Source organism: Salvelinus namaycush, chromosome 15 (genome assembly GCF_016432855.1).
Source record: "Salvelinus namaycush isolate Seneca chromosome 15, SaNama_1.0, whole genome shotgun sequence".
In the NCBI taxonomy this organism is placed as follows: domain Eukaryota; kingdom Metazoa; phylum Chordata; class Actinopteri; order Salmoniformes; family Salmonidae; genus Salvelinus; species Salvelinus namaycush.
In genome coordinates this window covers 25,495,827-25,516,927 of record NC_052321.1, presented here as the reverse complement: position 1 = coordinate 25,516,927, position 21,101 = coordinate 25,495,827, and the positions used below count along the sequence as shown (strand labels likewise).

Sequence of the window (21,101 nt, the reverse complement as noted above, 5' to 3'; positions counted from 1 at the left end):
CCAATGTTCTGTCGCTAGGAGGACTCTTGTGCCCTCTGAAAGCGTGCCTATGTTGATGAGGGGGTATCGTACTAAACTCCACTTCATTGTAAAGGAAGTTTCACACAACTACAGAGGACAAGCATAGGTACAAGGTGGGCGTGTCCTTATATATTATTATTGTTATTATTTATTTTAAAACTATTGACCTTAGGTGAATCGATGTAGTCGGAGCTAGAATCAACAAAGCCTGGTCTCGGCTCCACTCCTTGGTGAAGTTAATCAGAAAGGAGGATGCAGACGCTGTGTTGGCCAGGGATACTGAGACCAGTGTATTTGGGCTGACAGCTGGGGGTTTGAAAGTCAGGCCCTACTGAAATGTGGTAGTGAATTTTAATTATACTAGGCTGCTCTTCAGTAGGGGAGGCATGCCAACAGTCAGGTCTCTGCTCCCTTTCCTCTTGTTGGTGGTTCAGACTTCACTCTGTGGTTATTTCTGGTTTGAGGTAAATATGTTTCTGGCTGGTGGGCGTACACACACAAATGCTGCAGACCCAGAGGAAGCTGCCGTCTATAACGTTAAAATGTGGATGCTGTGTTGTGCGTGAGATGTGACTCTCTGTCTCTGTGTGGTGTCTGGTTGGGTGGGGAAGTTTCTCCCAGCAACCTCGCTCCTGAGTCATAGTTGATGATTATCAGCTTTCACATCGCTGACTAACCCTCTGAGTAGTCTTACACAATATCTACATCTTCATGCAAGAATGTCTGTACAAGCACTGGTTAGTTCCTCTTTTCTGCTGATTTTTTTTCTTTCTGTGCCTATTGGGTAATGAGTAAGGGTGTGTGTGCATAATCTTAACTGTCACCTAACTTGCTGCAAGGAAAATGTTGACATCCTAAAGCAAAAAATCTTTTTACATTTATAACCTCAAGACTGAGAAACTCTGAGATGATGGTGATGGTAACTGTCGGTGATTTCATGCAGAGAGGTCTGGAGGTGCCTTCCGGGCAGCTCTCTCACTTTGGCTCATACAGCAGCAGCATTGATACCCAATTAGTATGAAGAACATTTCTGTTGGTCACCTGTGGTCTATTTGCATTCTAAACATAGCCTACTGTATGCATTCATTCCTTAAATCCATTCAACAGCTTGTTCTGCAGTTTTGGGCAGGGAATCGGTTGAGGATCCCACCGCCTCTCTGAATCTCCATAACAGCACAAACCTGACTCCAGGGAAGTGCTTGAACGAGTTTAACATCCCTTTGAGAGCACTGAGTCTCCCCGGGCTGCACTTCAAGCCAGATATTTACATTTCAAACGATAACATCAAAATACTTCCCTCTCCTTCCCTACAGTGCTTTTTGTTCTGGGTTTCATAAGAAGAAAGTAACAAAAACTAGAGCATGTAAATAGAGATCTGCATGGGACTGATTTCTTAATCCAGCTCCCGCCCGCACCAGCAGCATTTCATACCGCACCAGCCCACTCCCTCCTGCTCCTGCAAGAACTGGTCCCAAACCCAACCACAGTCTAGGTGTAGGCTATGTGACGCAGCTCACCTGCCAGCCATGGTCCAAGCAATTTTGCACCCTATAGGCAATGTCAAAATGCGCAACAATAACCAGGTTAAATTACTAGGGATTATCATGGCCCATTTATATTAAGCTATCAGTATTACTGAGTTTATATCTGCCAATAGGCTAGACATAGTTTGAAGAGAGCAGAGCAAAATGAGACACATTTTGCATATAACCTACCTCTTAGGAGCTGGCCGATTTTCAGATGGAGTGTCACGTTCTGACCTTAGTTCCTTTTTTATGTCTTTATTTTAGTTTGGTCAGGGTGTGAGTTGGGGTGGGCATTCTATGTTGTTTTTCTATGTTTTGTTCTAGTCGTTATATTTCTATGTGTTTGCCCTAGTATGGTTCTCAATCAGAGGCAGGTGTCGATCGTTGTCTCTGATTGAGAATCATACTTAGGTAGCCTGTTTTCCCACTATGGGTTGTGGGTAGTTCTTTTCTGTTTAGTGTTTTTGTTTGCACCTTACAGAACTGTTCGTTTGTCGTTTTTTTTGGTCAGTATTCATTCTTTATTAAATTATTATGAATACGTACCACGCTGCACTTTGGTCCTCTTCTCCTTCCTCCAACGACAACCGTTACATGGAGACAAATATGGGTGATCAATATTTATTTCTAGGCAATGTAGTAAACTATAGCCTAATCATATTTAGGATAGAGCCTAGCCTATAAATCGGTTAACCGATATTATCGGTCGCTATTAGCCTTTCACATAAATATTTGTATCGGTATTATATACATAAAATAAACAAATCCGTCTGCTCATTTGCAGCCATTTTTTAAAATGTTCAATGGTTGCCTGAAGAGTGCGCTCTACGAGCTGTTCATTGAACATCATTATTACGTGAGAGAGAGTGGTCATGGTGGTTTGACTGTGACTATCTTTCCACAGCCAGCCTATTCAAATAAGTAAATAATCAAAAGTACACTTCACCAAGCAAGCATCTCTGACCTCATGACATTCTCACTTACTTAACGTTAGCTAGCAAGCAAGCAGTATGTGCTACTTATGTGCTGACAGTGGACTGGCGCCAAAGTGATACAGAAATAACACTTACTGTCTGAGTCTATTATGTTAGGTAGTGGGATTATTTAGTTTTCTAAAATATGCAATCTGCAAAAAGCAAGAAAGTTGGCACAGCTCGATCATTCAGGCCATGTGCTTGCATTAATGATGACATAAGTAGTTAACGTTACCTAGCTAGCTAAATTCAAATGTGTGACTAAAACCAGTGCTGCAAGGATTTGCCTGTAATCTTAACAGAACATGTACATCGAGGATGTAATGACCTGTGTCCTTACCGCGCACTTTGAAGATGTTAGTATAACTGTCGATTTTACTTTTCCTCAGCCAACAAGACGAGTAACGGACAGTATGCATAGGCGGCGCGTCCGTCTCAAGTTTGGCGAAGCACGATTTCACCATAAGTTCACCTTAATAATAAAGAATTCCATGCATCATTGCATTTGTAGACTTATATAAGATAATATTCGTAATGTGATGAGTAGATTGTATAGTCATAACTTAGACTAATAATATAATTCAATCACTGTTTCGCAAAAAATACTGTTCAATGCATGGCTGAGCTATAGGCTATATAAGATACGTTTTCTTTGCATGGGAGAAACACATTTAATGCAATTCTACTACACTTTCTGCTCATGTCTCCAGTCATAATCTTTTTTAATATGACAAATTACAGAGTAGCCTGCTCCGCTGACACTGACAAACAGATCAATAAAAACGATGTTAACCATAATAGGACTACGAGAAGGGGAGACACAAATATAATATGACGTCCATCTAAACTGGAGGAGGAAATTATTATCCAAAAACAAACTTTTAAGTGGCACTGACCCATCAATGATAGCCTAAAGAGTGAATATGCGCAGTGCGCACTCACCGGGGATATGGCCGATGCTCTCTGTTGGTGCCAATAAGATAGGCTATAGGCCTACTGTTTTTCGCTCAATTAAGTTAAGAATTTTGATAACTAAAATACAGATTAGCATTTTCATTGACTTCTCTTTACAGCAATAGCCATTTGCTTTCCAAACTATATTTTCCAGTGGTTGAATATTTAAATAATGTGATATGCCTACTTTTCACTGAAAGTCGCTACTCTACAGTCATCTATTTGGTATTTGCCATGCACGCTTTCCAAATTGTGCGTGCTGCCTTTCCATCCGACTGTAGGCGATGCAATTAAAAACAATCCACACCTTAGAGGAAGCTAATGATCCGCTGTGGCCAAATCATGCTTTAGTAGCCTATTGTGAATTATTTTATTTATTTATGTATAGACAGGAGTATACTAATTAGGCTATAATAATTTTGGCAATTGGAGATAAGATGAAGATCAGATCAGATCAAATTTTATGACCAATTTATGCAGAAATCCAGGTATTTCCAAAGGGTTCACATACTTTTATATATATATAGTGTACAGTGGCAAGAAAAAGTATGTTGACACCCCTTCAAATTAGTGGATTCGGCTATTTCAGCCACACCCATTGCTGACAGGTGTATAAAATCTTATGCACAGCCATGCGATCTCCATAGACAAACATTGACTGTAGAATGGCCTTATTGAAGAGCTCAGTGACATTCAACGTGGGACCATCATAGGATGCCACCTTTCCAACAAGTCAGGTCATCACATTTCTGCCCTGCTAGAGCTGCCCCGGTCAACTGTAAATGCTGTTATTGTGAAGTGGAAACGTCTAGGAGCAACAACGGCTCAGCCGCAAAGTGGTAGGCCACACAAGCTCACAGAACGGGACCGCCGAGTGCTGCAGCATGTAGCGTGTAAAAATGCTCTGTCCTCAGTTGCAACCCTCACCGAGTTCCACACTGCCTCTGGAAGCAACGTCAGCACAATAATTGTCTATCTGGAGCTTCATGAAAAGGGTTTCCATGGCCAAGCAGCCGCACACAAGCCTAAGATCATCATGCGCAATGCCAAGCGTTGGCTGCAGTGGTGTAAAGCTCGCCGCCATTGGACTCTGGAGCAGTGGAAACGCGTTCTCAGGAATGCTTCACCATCTAGATGTATCTGGGTTTGGAGGATGTCAGCAGAACGCTACCTGCCCGAATGCATGAAGCCAACTGTAAAGTTAGGTGAAGGAAGAATAATGGTCTGGGGCTGTTTTTCATGGTTCGGGCTAGGCCCCTATGTTCCAGTGAAGGGAAATCTTAACGCTTCAGCATACAATGACATTCTAGTTGATTCTGTGCTTCTAACTTTGTGGCAACAGTTTGGGGAAGGCCCTTCCCTGTTTCAGCATGACAATGCCCCCGTGCACAAAGTGAGGTCCATACAGATATGGTTTATCGAGATTGGTGTGGAAGAACTTGACTGGCCTGCATAGAGCCGTGACCCCCACACCATCAAACACTTTTGGGATTATTTGGAACACCGACTGCCAGACAGGACTAATCGCCCAATATCAGTGCCCAACCTCATTAATGCTCTTGTGGCTGAATGGAAGCAAGTGGAATGCAGCAATGTTCCAACATCTAGTGGAAAGCCTTTCCAGAAGAGTGGAGGCTGTTATAGCAGCAAAGGGGGCACCAACTCCATATTAATGCCCATGATTTTGGAATGAGATGTTTGACAAGTAGGTGTCCACATACTGTTGGTCATGTAGTGTAGTTGCTTTTTGATGGATATCCTGTAAACCACAAATAAAATGTTCTTAATGTACAGTACCGGTCAAACGTTGTAGAACACCTACTCATTCAATGATTTTTCTTTATTTTTACAATTTTCTACATTGTAGAATAATAGTGAAGACATCAAAACTATGAAATAACACATTTGGAATCATGTAGTAACTAAAGTGTTAAACAAATCAAAATATATTTGAGATTCTTCAAATAGCCACCCTTTGCCTTGATGACAGCTTTGCACACTCTTGGCATTGTCTCAACCAGCTTCACCTGGAATGCTTTTCCAACAGTCTTGAAGGAGTTCCCACATATGCTGAGCACTTGTTGGCTGCTTTTCCTTCAGTCTGCGGTCCGACTCATCCCAAACCATCTCAATTTGGTTGAGATCGGGGGATTATGGAGGCCAGGTCTTCTGATGCAGCATTCCATCACTCCCCTTCTTGGTAAAATAGCCCTTACACAGCCTGGAGGTGTGTTGGGTCATTGTCCTGTTGAAAAACAAAGGATAGTCCCACTAAGCCCAAACCAGATGGGATGGCGTATCGCTGCAGAATGCTGTGGTAGCCATGCTGGTTAAGTGTGCCTTGAATTCTAAATAAATCACAGACAGTGTTACCAGCAAAGCACCCCCACACCATAACACCTATTCCTCCATGCTTTACGGTGGGAAATACACATGCAGAGATGATCCATTCACCCACACCGCGTCTCACAAAGACACAGCGGTTGGAACCAAAAATCTCCAATTTGGACTCCAGACCAAAGGACAAATTTCCACTGGTCTAATGTCCATTGCTCATGTTTCTTGGCCCAAGCAAGTCTCTTCTTCTTATTGGTGTCCTTTTAGTAGTGGTTTATTTGCAGCAATTCGACCATGAAGCCGGTCCGCATGAGAGCCAGTTTCCTCATAGCGCTTGATGGCTTTTGCGACTGCACTTGAAGAAACTTTCAAAGTTCTTGAAATGTTCCGTATTGACTGAACTTCATGTCTTTAAAGTAATAGTGGACTGTCGTTTCTCTTTGCTTATTTGAGCTTTTCTTGCTATAATATGAACTTGGTCTTTTACCAAATAGGGCTATCTTCTGTGTAAACCCCCTTCCTTGTCACAACACAACTGATTGGTTCAAACGCATTAAGAAGGAGAGAAATTCCACAAATGAACTTTTAACTAGGCACACCTGTTAATTGAAATGCATTCCAGGTGAAGCTGGTTGAAGCTGGTTGAGAGAATGCCAAGAGTGTGCAAAGGGTGGCTATCTGAAGAATCTCAAATATAAAATATATTTTGATTTGTTGAACACTTTTTTTTTGTTACTACATGATTCCATATGTGTTATTTAATAGTTTTGATGTCTTCACTATTATTGTACAATGTAGAAAATAGTAAAAAATAAAGAAAAAACCCTTGAATGAGTAGGTGTTCCAAAACTTTTGACCAGTAGTGTGCATTTTTATATTCTGTTAATCCTTTGGAGCACAATTTGTAAAATATTTTCAGGGATTTTTCATTCCACCTATTAAAAAACAACATATTGGCAGATTTAAATCAAATTGTATTGGTCACATACACATATTTAGCAGATGTTATTGCAAGTGTAGCGAAATGTTATATCGGTAATCATTACTTTTGCCTGATCCCTAAAACCAGTATCTGTCCCAAAAATCCCATATCAGTTAGGCTCTAATTTAGGAAGTTAATTTCCTTGGAAAGATAACTGCCCCGTGCCTCTCCGTCCGTGCATTGGCCTACTCTATTTAATTGAGAACACTTGCGCACCTGATCTCGCACGCCCAACTAGGAGAGGAGAGATAGGACATAGCCTACCTTTTTAGGAGTTCGATGATTTTCAGGCAGAGACAAGTAAATGGGTAATCAACATTTATTGAAAAGGGCAACGCTCGCTCAACATGGTATGTGTGTGTTGCGCCTTTTCAATCATATATTTTTGATTGCACCTCGATTTATGTTGGTTGAGCACCCTCCGCTGCTTTCCATTATCAATATTTATTTACAGACACTGTAGTAAACTATAGTGTAAAATGTAAAGCTGCAATATGTAACATTTTGGGCGATCTAACCAAATACCTATAGAAATATGAGTTATAAATCTGTCGTTCTCATTGAAAGCAAGTCTAATAAGCGCTAGATGTGTTCTATGTGCGCTATTTCTATGCTCCCAGTTTCATTGAGACCACATACTGTAGAAGAGGTAGGCTACTAAACTTGAAGCGGCGAATGCTGAGTGTGTGAATAAAGTGACAGAGGTGTTTTTAATACAATAGGAAGGCTAACGCAAAGACGACCGTTTCCAAATTAAACGTTTTTCATCCCAAAGTTGTGTGTCTGACTGCCCGCTTCCGCCCGCAGCATGAAAAATCCAGACTGCGCAGTGATTTCTACTTGGAAGTTTGATACAGAGATATGGTGTTTGTCAGTTTCATGTGTGTTTTACGACTCCAGGGGTGTATGTTGTTTTAATTTACCATGGTTGTTGGCAGTTTCTATCAGTGATTAGCGCCTTATATACACGTGCCATAGTGTTTCTTATTCATTTTAGTACCCTAGTGATTGGCTAAAATGAAGAGGACACCAGGTCGATCCCTTTGGTGGCGAGGAGGACCATGACTAACATGAGTCATTCCACCTGAAAAAACACAAGAAAGAGGATTTTGACACGCACAATCTCAGATTGTTGTGACATCGTTTATGTAGTAAGAAACGGATAAGATCAGCGTTCCTGAAACATTTTGTTGAAATATAATTCGATATCTGAGAAATTAAGCTAATTAATTGCACCCAAATTGGCCATTTTAATTTACAGAATTCATATAATCTTAAATAAATATAGTACGAAATATGAATTGGACCACAATTCTAACCTAACAATGAGTAAGACATGAAGAATAAAATGGTCAAAAACCTCCCACGGACCAATCCCACCCCATCAACCAGTATACACTATCAGTTTGCTGTTTGACAAGTAGTATGGAGCTGCTGCTTGGAGTACTGCTTCTTCATCCTTTAATGTATTCCCTGTGAATCTGGTGATATTTTTTTCCTCCCGTTCAGAGAAATTACTATTGAAGTCGCTTGCATATTTACCATAAATTAATGTGAAAGTATCAAGTTTTGTCCACTAGATGCCGCTGGTCCTGATACTTTTATTAATTTTCGCTGGTCTCTTGTGTTTTATTAAATGGATCACATTTTCTTTGCAACTTTCAGTAGGAAAGCAATAGCTTTTGCTCATGATGAAAATACACTAAACAAAAATATAAACGCAACATGTAAAGTGTTGGTTTCGTGCTCTGAAATAAAAGATCTGAAAGTAATTTTCAAGATGCACCAAAAGCTTATTTCTCTCAAATTTTGTGCATTTCTCCTTTGCCGAGGTAATCCAGCTGACAGATGTGGTATATCAAGAAGCTGATTAAACAGCATGATCATTACACAGGTGCACCTTGTGCTGGGGACAAAAGGAGACTTTAAAATGTGCAGTTTTATCACACAACACAATGCTACAGATGTCTCAAGTTTTGAGAGAGCGCTGCGTGCAATTAGCATGCTGACTGCAGGAATGTCCACCAGAGCTGTTGCCAGAGAATTGAATGTTGATTTATCTATCGTTGCTTTTCAAGAATTTGGCAGTAAGTCCAACCTGCATCACAACCGCAGACCACATGTAGCCACACCAGCCCAGGGCCTCCACATCCAGCTTCTTCACCTGTGGGATCGTCTGAGGGGTGGGGAGTGGTTGCTGAGGAGTATTTCTGTCTGTAATAAAGCCATTTTTGTGGGTTAAAACTCATTCTGGTTGGCTGGGCCTGGCTCCCCAGTGGGTTGGCCTGGCTGCCAAGTGGGTGGGCTAATGTCCTCCCAGGCCCACCCACCCATGGCTGCACCCCTACCCAGTCATGTGAAATCCATAGATTAGGGCCTAATGAATTTATGTCTGACTGATTGCATTCTATGAACTGTCACTCAGTAAAATCTTTGAAATTGTTGCATGTTGAGTTTTATATTTTTGTTCAGTATAGGTAGAGAACCTTGTTCTGTTCAATGATATGTCAATAACTACATTTTGACAAAAATGCAGATAGAACCTTCTAGACCCAAGCGCTTGATCTGTCCAGGCATATCTACATTGTCAACACCTCAGCTGGGCTCTGTTTACACTGACAGACAGGCAGCAGTCAGAGCAGAAGGTCTTCCAATACATCGCACAGGCACTCCTCTTTCTTTTCTCAAAAGCCCTGCCTGCATGTGTGTCATTGGTTGATAAGCACACTTTGTGCAACAAACCTAGTGATTTTACCACGCAGACACACGTACACGTACACTATTGATTAAGAAACGCTCAATAGATAAGAGTAGGCTCGATGCTGGAAAGGCTGTCTGATGATAAAATGTAATATGCCGCACAACTGTGAGGACGGAAGTTAAGATCAAGCAGAAGTTTATTAGTCTCTAACACATTGGGATACAGCCAGGAGTAAACTGATATGCATATGCATTTAGCAACAGTGAAATAAAGGGCCAGTGTATTCATACTTCTACTTACACAATTTTAACTAAATCCATTCCTCTTCTGTGTGATTGGTACAGGATGCGTGAGAACATGTCTGCCATGGTGTGTGTGAAGGAGGAGGAGGAGGACCCTGGGGAGAAGCTGTCCCAGGATGAGATCATCTCCAGGACCAAGCAGGTGATCCAGGGCCTGGAGGCTCTAAAGCAGGAGCACAACTCCATCCTGGAGGGCCTTCTGGGCACGCTGCACTGCCTGAAGCAGGATGACCAGGGAGTCCTGGTGGAGGAGAAGTCCCTCATGATCCGCAAGTCCCTGGAGATGCTGGAGCTGGGCCTGAGCGAGGCACAGGTTAGTACACTGTACAGGTCTAGGCTACACACCTCAGGCTGGGGGAGAGCTAGAGCCCTCTGGGATCTAATCTAATGTACTTTCAAATTAGACAGCTAGATGGAGAACCCACAGGCACCTACCACCTAAATGACCTGTGTCAGTAAATCAGACTACAACCAAGGATTATCCATGAATTATTTACTACTAGTCTTTTCAGTGTTCTTCCTCACCCTTTGGACCTCTTGCCCAGTTGCCTCACCCCTAACCCCCTCGCTGTGTTTGCCCCAGGTGATGATGGCGCTGTCAGGCCATCTGAGCTCGGTGGAGTCGGAGAAGCAGAAGCTGCGGGCACAGGTGCGCCGGCTGTGCCAGGAGAACCAGTGGCTGAGGGACGAGCTGGCAGGCACCCAGCAGAAGCTGCAGAAGAGCGAGCAGAGCGTGGCTCAGCTGGAGGAGGAGAAGAAACACCTGGAGTTCATGAACCAGCTGAAGAAGTACGATAAGGACCTGTTGCCATCGGTGAGATAACCCACACACACACACACACCCAGACTGACGCACACCACCGCTTTTCATTTGCCTGGTTTACACTGAATGACAATAACAATCGTCTGTCCTCCCTGTTTTCCTCTGTTAGGAGGAGAAGGACTCTGACTCCAGTAAAGAGAATCTGGATGATCTGTTCCCAGACGACCAGGATGACCAACCTCCAGGCAGTGAGTCTTCTTCTTGTACCCATGTCTCTCTCTGTTCCTCACTTCACGTTTCCTCTCCTTGTTCCTACTTCCCACATTCCCTCCCCACTCCCTCCAATACATTAACTAGTCCATTTCTCCTCCTGTTGGTCTGAAAGTCCTTATCGCTGTGAGCTTTAAAGTGCTATTAGTCAGAGCTGGTTGAGTGTGGAGGCAGGCCTAATGGAAATGGACCCAGGGAGCCAGATCACACAGTCACCAGGTAGGGTTCACTCCAGCAACCAGCATGTACAGGAGAGGATCTGAGGCAGAGGGACAACACCCACTCCCCACTAAGCTGGGCATTTATTGACAAAATTAAACAAAGGGGTTCTACGTACAATATCGTATAATGATCCTACACAGAACCACTTCCAGCAAATGGGGAAAAAACATCAGTAATCTGCATTAGTAACATATTGCAGGGATTTAAAGGGTACATCTCCAGTAATTGCCCAACCACATAGAGAGCTAATAAGATGCAGACAGGGATGTGGAGGAGGGAGGGAGGGAGGGAGGGAGGGGGAGAGAGAGAGAGAGAGAGAGAGGAGCAGGATCTCTCTAGTCCTTTGTTGTGTTTGTATTGGGCTGTTAATACTTTATTTTATTCCAAGTTTCTGCCTGCTTAATGAGCACAATCTAAAGAGCGAGAGGGAACGAAAGAGAGGATCAAAGGAAAGAGTGGGTAGTGCCAGGAAGCTCTCCAGAATGTGGGGGAGGCAAGCTTCAAATGCTCCTGAGTGCGCTCACATTAATCCTGCCGCCACATGAAGCAGAGCTGACTGAGACAGGACTCTGTGTCTGTCTGTGTAGTGTGAAGTGGATTAGACTCCTCTCCTGTCCTGACTGGTACCTCCCTGAAATACTCTTATGTCTTAGGTCCCTCTCACTGCAGTGGTGGAGATGGTTTAATTGCTTGTCCCCAGCTACACTAGGTTTACAAAAGTATGTGGACACCCCTTCAAATTAGTGGATTTGGCTATTTCAGCCACACCTATTGCTGACAGGTGTATAAAATCGAGCACAAAGCCATGCAATCGCCATAGACAAACATTGGCAGTAGAATGGCCTTACTGAAGAGCTCAGTGACTTTCAATGTGGCACCGTCATAGGATGCCACCTTTACCGTCAAGTCAGTTTGTCAAATTTCTGCCCTGTTAGAGCTGCCCCGGTCAACTGTAAGTGCTGTTATTGTGAAGTGGAACCGTATAGGAGCAACAACGGTTCAGTGGTAGGCCACACAAGCTCACAGAACGGGGCCGCTGACTATTGTTTAAAAAAAAAAAAAAAAGGGTCTTAATTTGAAGTTTGTAGCGCATAACAATTGTCTGTCATCGGTTGCAACCCTCCCTACTGAGTTCCAATCTGCCTATGGAAGCAACGTCAGCACAATAACTGTTCATTGGGAGCTTCATGAAATGGGTTTCCATGGCTGAGCAACCGAACACAAGCCTAAGATCACCATGCTCAATGCCAAGCGTTGGCAGGAGTGGTGTAAAGTTCGCCACCATTGGACTCTGGAACAGTGGAAACATGTTCTCTGGAGTGATGAATCACGCTTCACCATCTGGCAGTCTAATCTGGGTTTGGCGGATACCAGGACAACGCTACCTACCCAAATGCATAGTGCCAACTGTAAAGTTTGGTGGAGGAGGAATAATGTTCTGGGGCTGTTTTTCATGGTTTGGGCTGGGCCCCTTAGTTCCAGTGAAGGGAAATCTTAATGCTACAGCATACAATGACATTCTAGACGGTTCTGTGCTTCCAACTTTGTGGCAACAGTTTGGGGAAGGCCCTTTCTTTCATGTTTCAGCATGACAATGCCCCGTGCACAAAGCGAGGTCCATACAGAAATGGTTTGCAGAGATTGGTGTGGAAGAACTTGTCTGGCCTGAACAGAGCCCTGACCTCAACCCCATCGAACACCTCTGGGATGAATTGGAACGCCGACTGCCAGCCAGGCCTAATCTCCCAACATCAGTGCCCGACCTCACTAATGCTTGTGGCTGAATGGAAGCAAGTCTCTCCGCAGCAATGTTCCAACATCTAGTAGATGTCTTCCAGAAGAGTGGAGGCTATTGTAGCAGCAAAGGGGGACCAACTCCATATTAATGACCATGATTTTGGAATGAGATGTTCAGGTGTCCACATTTTTGGTCATGTAGTGTAGATGGAGCATAGCTAGTTTTTTTTAGGGAGTTACAGTGTAGTGAACGTTTGTTCCTGTCCTCGCATATATGAAGTGAAAAGACCATGACAAGTGACCTGTTTGTGAGTGACCTTTTTGCAATGCAGCGCTACCTTTTCACGTCTATTGGATATGTTTGGCTTTGCCTAGGGCTGTGACGATCATGGAATTTTGGATGACCGTAATTGGCCAGCCAAATGAAGTAATTAATGACTGTAATAACCGTTCCTGACTGCATGTGCTGCCATAGAAATAGAATGAATAGAACGGTAATTCCCATTCAAGTCAATAATGGGTCGACTGGCGGGCAGGTTGTCACGAGTTACCACAACCACAATGTCAGGATTGGTTATATGAGTGAAGGAAAAGCAGCCAACAAGTGCTCAGCATATGTGGGAACTCCTTCAAGACTGTTGGAAAAGCATTCCAGGTGAAGCTGGTTGAGACAATGCCAAGAGTGTGCAAAGCTGTCATCAAGGCAAAGAGTGGCTATTTGAAGAATCTCAAATTTAAAATATATTTTGATTTGTGTAACACTTTTTTGGTTACTACATGATTCCATATGTGTTATTTCATAGTCTTGATGTCTTCACTATTATTCTACAATGTAGAAAAAAGTAAAATAAAGAAAATCCTTTGAATGAGTAGGTGTTCTCAAACATTTGTGTATATTGTAAAAAATCTTGCTTTTTGGTCTTAATTTAAGGTTAGGCATAAGGTTAGCATTGTGGTTAAGGTTAAATTAAGATTTTAAGAAGTTCCTTTGTAGAAATAGTTGGGGTTTAGCCATAATCATGACTTTGTGGCTAGGGTAACTAGTGACAACCAGAACAGGCTCAACAGCACGAATGCCCGGCAGTCCCGTCTTCAGTTAGCTGCTCGTTCCTCACAAAAATAATATAAATATATAGTGCCTTCGGAAAGTATTCAGACCCTTTGACTTTTTCCACTTTTTCCACTTTTTAGGTTACAGCCTTATTCTAAAATGTATTCAATTGTTTTTTCCCCTCATCAGTCTACACACAATACCCCATAATGACAAAGCAAAAACTTTTTTTTTTAATGTTTGCTAATTTATCAAATTTTAAAAAACGTATTAGATTTAGGTATTCAGACCCTTTACTCAATACTTTGTTGAAGCACCTTTGGCAGCGATTACAGTCTCCAGTCTTCTTGGGTATGATGCTACAAGCTTGGCACACCTGTATTTGCGGAGTTTCTCCCATTCTTCTCTGCAGATCCTCTCAAGCTCTGTCAGGTTGTACATTTGCTGCACAGCTATTTTCAGGTCTCTCCAGAGATGTTCGATCGGGTTCAAGTCCGGGCTCTGGCTGGGCCACTCAATTGGTATCAAGGGACTTAACGTGTGCCAGGACAATATTCCCCACACCATTAGACCACCGCTGTACCATTGACACCAGGCAGGATGTGGCCATGGACTTTTGTTGCTTACGCCAAATCCTGACTCTGCCATCAGCATGACACAACAGGAACCGGGATTCATCGGACCAGGCAGAATTTGCCTGTGCTTAGCTCCATTCCGTTTCTTTTTTATCCTGAAAAACTCCCAAGTCCTTAACGATTACAAGCATACCCATAATATGATGCAGCAACCACTTTGCTTGAAACTATGGAGAGTATTACTCAGTAATGTGTTTTATTGGATTTGCCCCAAACAATAACACTCTGTATTCAGGACAAAAAGTGAATTGATTTGCCACAGTTTTTGCAGTATTACTTTACTGCCTTGTTGCAAACAGGATGCATGTTTTGGAATATTTTGATTCTGTACCGGCTTCCTTCATTTCAATCTGTCAATTAGTTCAGTATTGTGTGTAGGCCAGAGACACACACAATCTTAATTTAATCAATTTTAACACAACAAAATGTGGAAGAAGTCAAGGGGTGTGAATACTTTCTGAATGACCCTGTGTGTATATATTTATTTTGACGGTTATTTTATTTTCATGACGGTCTTTATCCGTAACCATCGATTACACAGTAATTGTGCCAGCCCTAGCTTTTCCATGCATGTCGATAGAATTTGTCATTCTTGTCGCGAACTCGCAAACAGTCTTAGCTCTATGGAACACCTGGGATCATTTGTTACTGGAGAGACATTTTTGGTACTTTGGGTGTGGTGGGGAGGGTTATTACTGCAGAGGACCACTGCTTCTTCAGCCCATTGGCCCTCCTTCAGAGTCAGTACAGAGCTGTGGGCGTCTAATGAGAAACCCAATCAGGTGGTCTCCAGACCTCTCGCTTATAACACACGCACACACACACCTCAACCGTACATATTTTCACACAATCTCTCATGCAGTGATATGAGACATTTGGATGGTTTCCCGACCCAACATACTTCATATGTGCCTGTACAGTGTCTCAGTTTCTCCACTCCAGCAGTAATTTTGTGTGTGTGCGTGCATGTATAGTCCATGTGAATATAGTTTATGTTATGTTAACCCCTCGCCCGCCCCCCCCCCCCCCCCCCCTCCTCCTCCTCCTCCTCTGTGTGTCTCCAGTCCAGCAGCCCCACGGTAGTGCAGCAGCAGCCGCCGCCCAGCAGGGTGGCTATGAGATCCCGGCTCGCCTCAGGACCCTTCACAACCTGGTGATCCAGTACGCCTCCCAGGGCCGTTACGAGGTGGCCGTGCCCCTCTGCAAACAAGCCCTGGAGGACCTGGAGAAAACCTCCGGACACGACCACCCTGACGTGGCCACCATGCTCAACATCCTGGCCCTGGTCTACAGGTCAGCCTGGGGAAGGGGCTCTGGGGTGGGGAGGTGGGTCGTGGTGGTTGGTATTGGCTGTGGATCAATTATAGTCAATATACACTGAGTGTACAAAACATTAGGAACACCTTCCTAATATTGAGTTGCACCCCCTTTTGCCCTCAGAACAGCCTCAATTCATCGGGGCATGGACTCTACAAGATGTCGAAAGCGTTCCACAGGGATGCTGGCCCTTGTTGACTCCAATATTTCCCATAGTTGTGTCAAGTTGGCTGGATGTCCATTGGGTGGTGGACCATTCTTGATACACATGGGAAACTGTTGAATGTGAAAAACCCAGCAGTGTTGCAGTTCTTGACACACTCAAACCGGTGCGCCTGGCACCTACTCCCATACCCCGTTCAAAGGTACTTCAATCTTTTGTCTTGCCCATTCACCATCTGAATGGCACACATACAATCCATGTCTCAATTGTCTCAATGCTCAAAAGTCCTTCTTTAACCTGTCTCCTCCCATTCATCTACACTGATTGAAGTGGATTTAACAGGTGACATCAATAAGGGATCATAGCTTTCACCTGGATTCACCTGGTCAGTCTATGTCATTCCTAATGTTTTGTACACTTGGTGTATGTTTGATCCTGATTGGACAAGATGTCAGCTTGTATAGTAAGAATTGTCAGCTGCTAGTTCTGGGAAATGGGAAGAATCATTGATTGCATTGCATGTTTTTAAACCTGACAATACTTAATATGGGTCTATCCAAGACAAAACATTCGTCCATAACAAAAGGTTGTGTTGGACAAAATTGTTATTTATGTGGGGAGAGACTTGGTTATGATCCCCAATGTTGTCAAACTTGTACTTGAGACCCCGTGGCAGTGATGTAGTCAAGTCACTAAACCTCGAGGTCGAGTCCGTGGTGTCCGAATCATTTATACTTGAGTCCCTTGGTAGTGCTAACGATAGCTTTCCAACAATATGAAAATCACGACTTTAGTCCGAGTGAAGTCAGAGTCCTGGACTCAAGTACTACAACACTGCCCTGTGGTAATAGACCTCGTTGTCAGAGAAACCATGGTAACATGCCCCATGAGTCCTCTCTCTTTTTCTCTCTCTTCTACCAGGGACCAGAACAAATACAAAGAGGCAGCCAACCTGCTGAATGACGCTCTGGCGATCAGGGAGAAAACTCTGGGCAGGGACCATCCAGCGGTGAGTGTGGTTTCTCATCAATCTCTGTGTCTCAGCAGTATTTCTGTAACCAGCCAGCCAGGAAGGTCCACTAACTGTGTCGACCTCAACAGGCTTGTGTCTCTGACTCTCCCTGGACCTCCAGTTCCCTCAGTGCAGACTCAGAGTAGCAGAGGTTAGGCTCTCTATCACCCCCTCGTGTCTGTCACATGTGGGCCCCAGACCACCCTAGTCTAAATCAAAGGTCACTGTGGGTCCCTCTGGGGTCTCAGTGGTCTGGTGGTCTGAGTGATATTCACATGGTGGAGAATCATCCAGCTGATTGGGATATAATTACATAGCAGTAATCACTTCATGTTTCCCCTTTTTGTCTTCCTCTCATCCGTCGGTTACGCCTCTAATTGGTTAAATTCACCAGATCAGTTGCACTCTGCTGCCGTGGTTGAGCCTTGTGGACACTCAATTATACATACACAGATGATTTAAGGCTGTCCTAAGAGTGTTTTCTTGCTATTTCTGTGTGTGTGTGTGTCAGGTGGCTGCTACACTCAACAACCTGGCCGTACTCTACGGGAAACGGGGGAAGTACAAAGAGGCGGAGCCACTTTGCAAGCGGGCTCTGGAGATCCGGGAGAAGGTGGGTCAGAGGGTGCTGGTCACTGCAGGGCATTGTGGGAATGGAGTGCTAACACTGCAGAACGATCCTGATTCCTGCTCCTCTCCAAATATATCTTGCTCAAGTTTCAAAGAACTTTGCTGTTCTTTCGAAAGTTTTCCCCTTAGTTAAACACAACTTTTAAAACTTATTTTCTGTCTATATGTTCTCCCCTGCATTCACTCCCTCCTCCCAAGCCTCCCTATAGCTTTGTGTTGTTCAAAGAGGAACTGTGACTTTGGAGAGAGTTAAGTCCTGGGAGGGTTCATTATTTTTGGCTGCACAAAATGGGATGCTTATAAAGGAGAAGCTCAGCAGTCCTGGAGATGCAAAGTGCAGTCTCTCTATTTATCTATCTCCCTTTCTGTTTCACTCTCTCGCTCTCTCCCTTTGTGCCTTTTCCTCTCATTCTCCCTCTGTGCTAAGAATGACATGTCTACTCCCTCTGTGATGTCGTCTGTGCTAGAGCTTAAGGACAGCGGAGACATTTTATTTATATTTTCCACTTCTTAAACTGATGATAAAGCTCTCTCTTGAGCTTAGAGATTTGCCACCCAGCTTTCGGCAACAGAGGAAGGAAGAAGGCTTTGCTGATGCAGGAGGAATTTTCCTGCAGTTCTCTCTTTTAATAGCAAGCGCTTTTCCCACTGTGTGAGCAGCCTCAGTCCTTGGTTTATCCCTAGGGATGAAGATTAGAAGGAGGAGGAGGGAGGGTCTCTCTGAAAAGTTCCCCAGTAACATGCACTAGCCTGGTCTGGAGTTCAAAAGAAGCACTCCTCAATAAAACTCTCTCAATATATCACCCAGACCTAGCAGTTGTTTCCTTTTTGAAATCCTATACTTCTAATGATGTTAACAGTAAACCCTTCAAATCCACGTAGAAGCTTCACAGGAGAGAGGGGGAGTGAGACTCGTACACATCCAGGAGCACAGGTTGCTATTGATAATTCAGAGAGAAACCGTCAATCAGAGTAGAGCTGGACGACATGGACAAAAATCGCAATAAATTACCTGAATTGATGCGATAACGATAAACAGAACGAAAAATGTATAACATTAATGTGCACCACAGTTTTTTTTAAATGATCCTTTAAACTGCTGCTACTAGTTTGGTTGTAGCCATCAATTGTCCCATTAAGAATCAGCCGTATTAGTAAACGTTTTTCTTTTAAAACTTCTCTAGTATAGTCTACTTATCGTAATGAACGATATCAGCAAAATGCCTGAGATAATTGTTCATTATGGTCGGTATCAATCATTTTTGGTTTATCATCTCAGGTCTAATTCAGAGAGACTACCTCGTAATGACTACCGACCCGTAGCACTCACGTCTGTAGCCATGAAATGCTTTGAAAGGCTGGTCATGGCTCACATCAAAACCATTATCCCAGAAACACTAGACCCACTCCAATTTGCATACCGCACCAACAGATCCACAGATGATGCAATCTCTATTGCACTCCACACTGCCCTTTCACACCTGGACAAAAGGAACGCCTATGTGAGAATGCTATTTATTGACTACAGCTCAGCGTTCAACACCATAGTGCCCTCAAAGCTCATCACTAAGCTAAGGACCCTGGGACTAAACACCTCCCTCTGCAACTGGATCCTGGACTTCCTGATGAGCCGCCCCTAGGTGGTAAGGGTAGGTAACAACACATCCGCCACGTTGATTCTCAACACGGGGGTGCGTGCAGGGGTGCTTGCTCAGTCCCCTCCTGTACTCCCTGTTCACTCACGACTGCACGACTCCCAACACCATCATTAAGTTTCCTGATGACACCACAGTGGTAGGCCTGATCACCGACAATGATGAGATGGCCTATAGGGAGGAGGTCAGAGACCTGGCTGTGTGGTGCCAGGACAACAACCTCTCCCTCAATGTGAGCAAGACAAAGGAGTTGATTGTGGACTACAGGAAAAGGAGACCGAGCACGCCCCCATTCTCATCGACGGAGCTGTAGTGGAGCAGGTTGAGAGCTTCAAGTTCATTGGTGTCCACATCACCAACAAACTAACATGGTCCAAGCACACCAAGACAGTCGTGAAGAGGGCACGACAAAACCTATTCCCCCTCAGGAGACTGAAAAGATTTGTCATGGGTCCTCATATCCTCAAAAGGTTTTACAGCTGCACCATTGAGAGCATCCTGACGGGTTGCATCACTGCCTGGTATGGCAACTGCTCGGCCTCCGACCGCAAGGCACTACAGAGGGTAGTGCGTACGGCCCAGTACATCACTGGGGCCAAGCTTCCTGCCATCCAGGACCTCTATACCAGGCGGTGTCAGAGGAAGGCCCTAAAAATTGTCAAAGTCTCCAGTCACCCAAGTCATAGACTGTTCTCTCTGCTACCGCACTGCAAGTGGTTCCAGAGCACCAAGTCTAGGTCCAAGAGGCTTCTAAACAGCTTCTATCCCCAAGCTATAAGACTCCTGAACAGCTAATCAAATGGCTACCCAGACAATTTGCATTGCCCCCCCCCTACGCTGCTGCTACTCTCTGTTATTATCTATGCATAGTCACTTTAGTAATTCTACCTACATGTACATATTACCTCGACACCGGTGCCCCCACACTTAGACTCTGTACCGGTACCCCCTGTATATAGCCCCGCTATTGTTATTTACTGCTGCTCTTTAATTATTTGTGATTCTTATGTCTTGCTTTTTTTTGTTGGTATTTTCTTAAATCTGCATTGTTGATTAAGGACTTGTAAGTAAGCATTTCACTGTAAGGTCTACACCTGTTGTATTCGGCGCATGTGACAAATAACATTTGATTTGATTTGATTTAACCAGCAAGCCTCTCCAACCCAGGCCTCTGTCACTCACTGTATAGAGGGAAGGAAGATCATCATTTCCCTGCTAATGAGCAGTGAGCCTCTCACTCCTAACTCCGAGTCTCTGTGTGTCTTTCTCTCAGTGAGTCAGTCAGAGAGACAGAGTTAGCCCTCAGCTCTGTCCTCCTTCCTCACCCAACCCCTTAATGACACATCTCCTCCAGCTCTGCTCTGACTTCACCCGCCTATCTAATGGTCCAGCCAGATCACATAAAGGACAGAACTGAGACTATTATTCTATCCAAAGTAATGGTGATGCGGTCTCTTTCTGTTGTTATAAATATTCCCTTTTCATCCTTTCACTTTGAGATGGTTTGATTAGCGTGAACCATTATTGCTTTATTACTCACTGTTTTGTTATATTAACATGGCCTGCCCCCATCTTCTCCTGCCCAGGTTCTGGGTAAGGACCACCCGGATGTGGCCAAGCAGCTGAACAACCTGGCCCTGCTGTGTCAGAACCAGGGCAAGTACGAGGAGGTGGAGTACTACTACCAGCGGGCCCTGGAGATCTACCAGACCAAACTGGGCCCTGATGACGCCAACGTTGCCAAGACCAAGAACAACCTGGTGAGAGGGTCACATAGGGGTTAAAAGATCACTGACTTTGAGTGATGACTGCACATTTTAGAATGAGTTATGAGAAGAAGAGTTTCTTA

General features: G+C 43.9%; 1 protein-coding gene across 7 annotated transcripts in view; it reads left to right on the top strand.

The window, feature by feature from the left end:
• Window positions 1–21,101, top strand: part of LOC120060352 (kinesin light chain 1-like) — a 33,195-nt gene that overhangs the window by 1,471 nt on the left and 10,623 nt on the right. For 6 of the 7 annotated variants that reach the window (XM_039009588.1, XM_039009589.1, XM_039009586.1 and 3 more), the window contains 7 exons: window positions 9,840–10,110; window positions 10,381–10,611; window positions 10,730–10,808; window positions 15,540–15,768; window positions 16,877–16,964; window positions 17,479–17,580; window positions 20,839–21,012. In XM_039009588.1, the coding sequence (XP_038865516.1) occupies window positions 9,841–10,110; window positions 10,381–10,611; window positions 10,730–10,808; window positions 15,540–15,768; window positions 16,877–16,964; window positions 17,479–17,580; window positions 20,839–21,012 (1,173 nt within the window). In that variant the 5' untranslated portion in view covers window position 9,840. Of the gene's footprint in view, window positions 1–9,839; window positions 10,111–10,380; window positions 10,612–10,729; window positions 10,809–15,539; window positions 15,769–16,876; window positions 16,965–17,056; window positions 17,119–17,478; window positions 17,583–20,838; window positions 21,013–21,101 lie in introns of those variants that run through there. The other variant, XM_039009592.1, reaches the window with a different exon arrangement.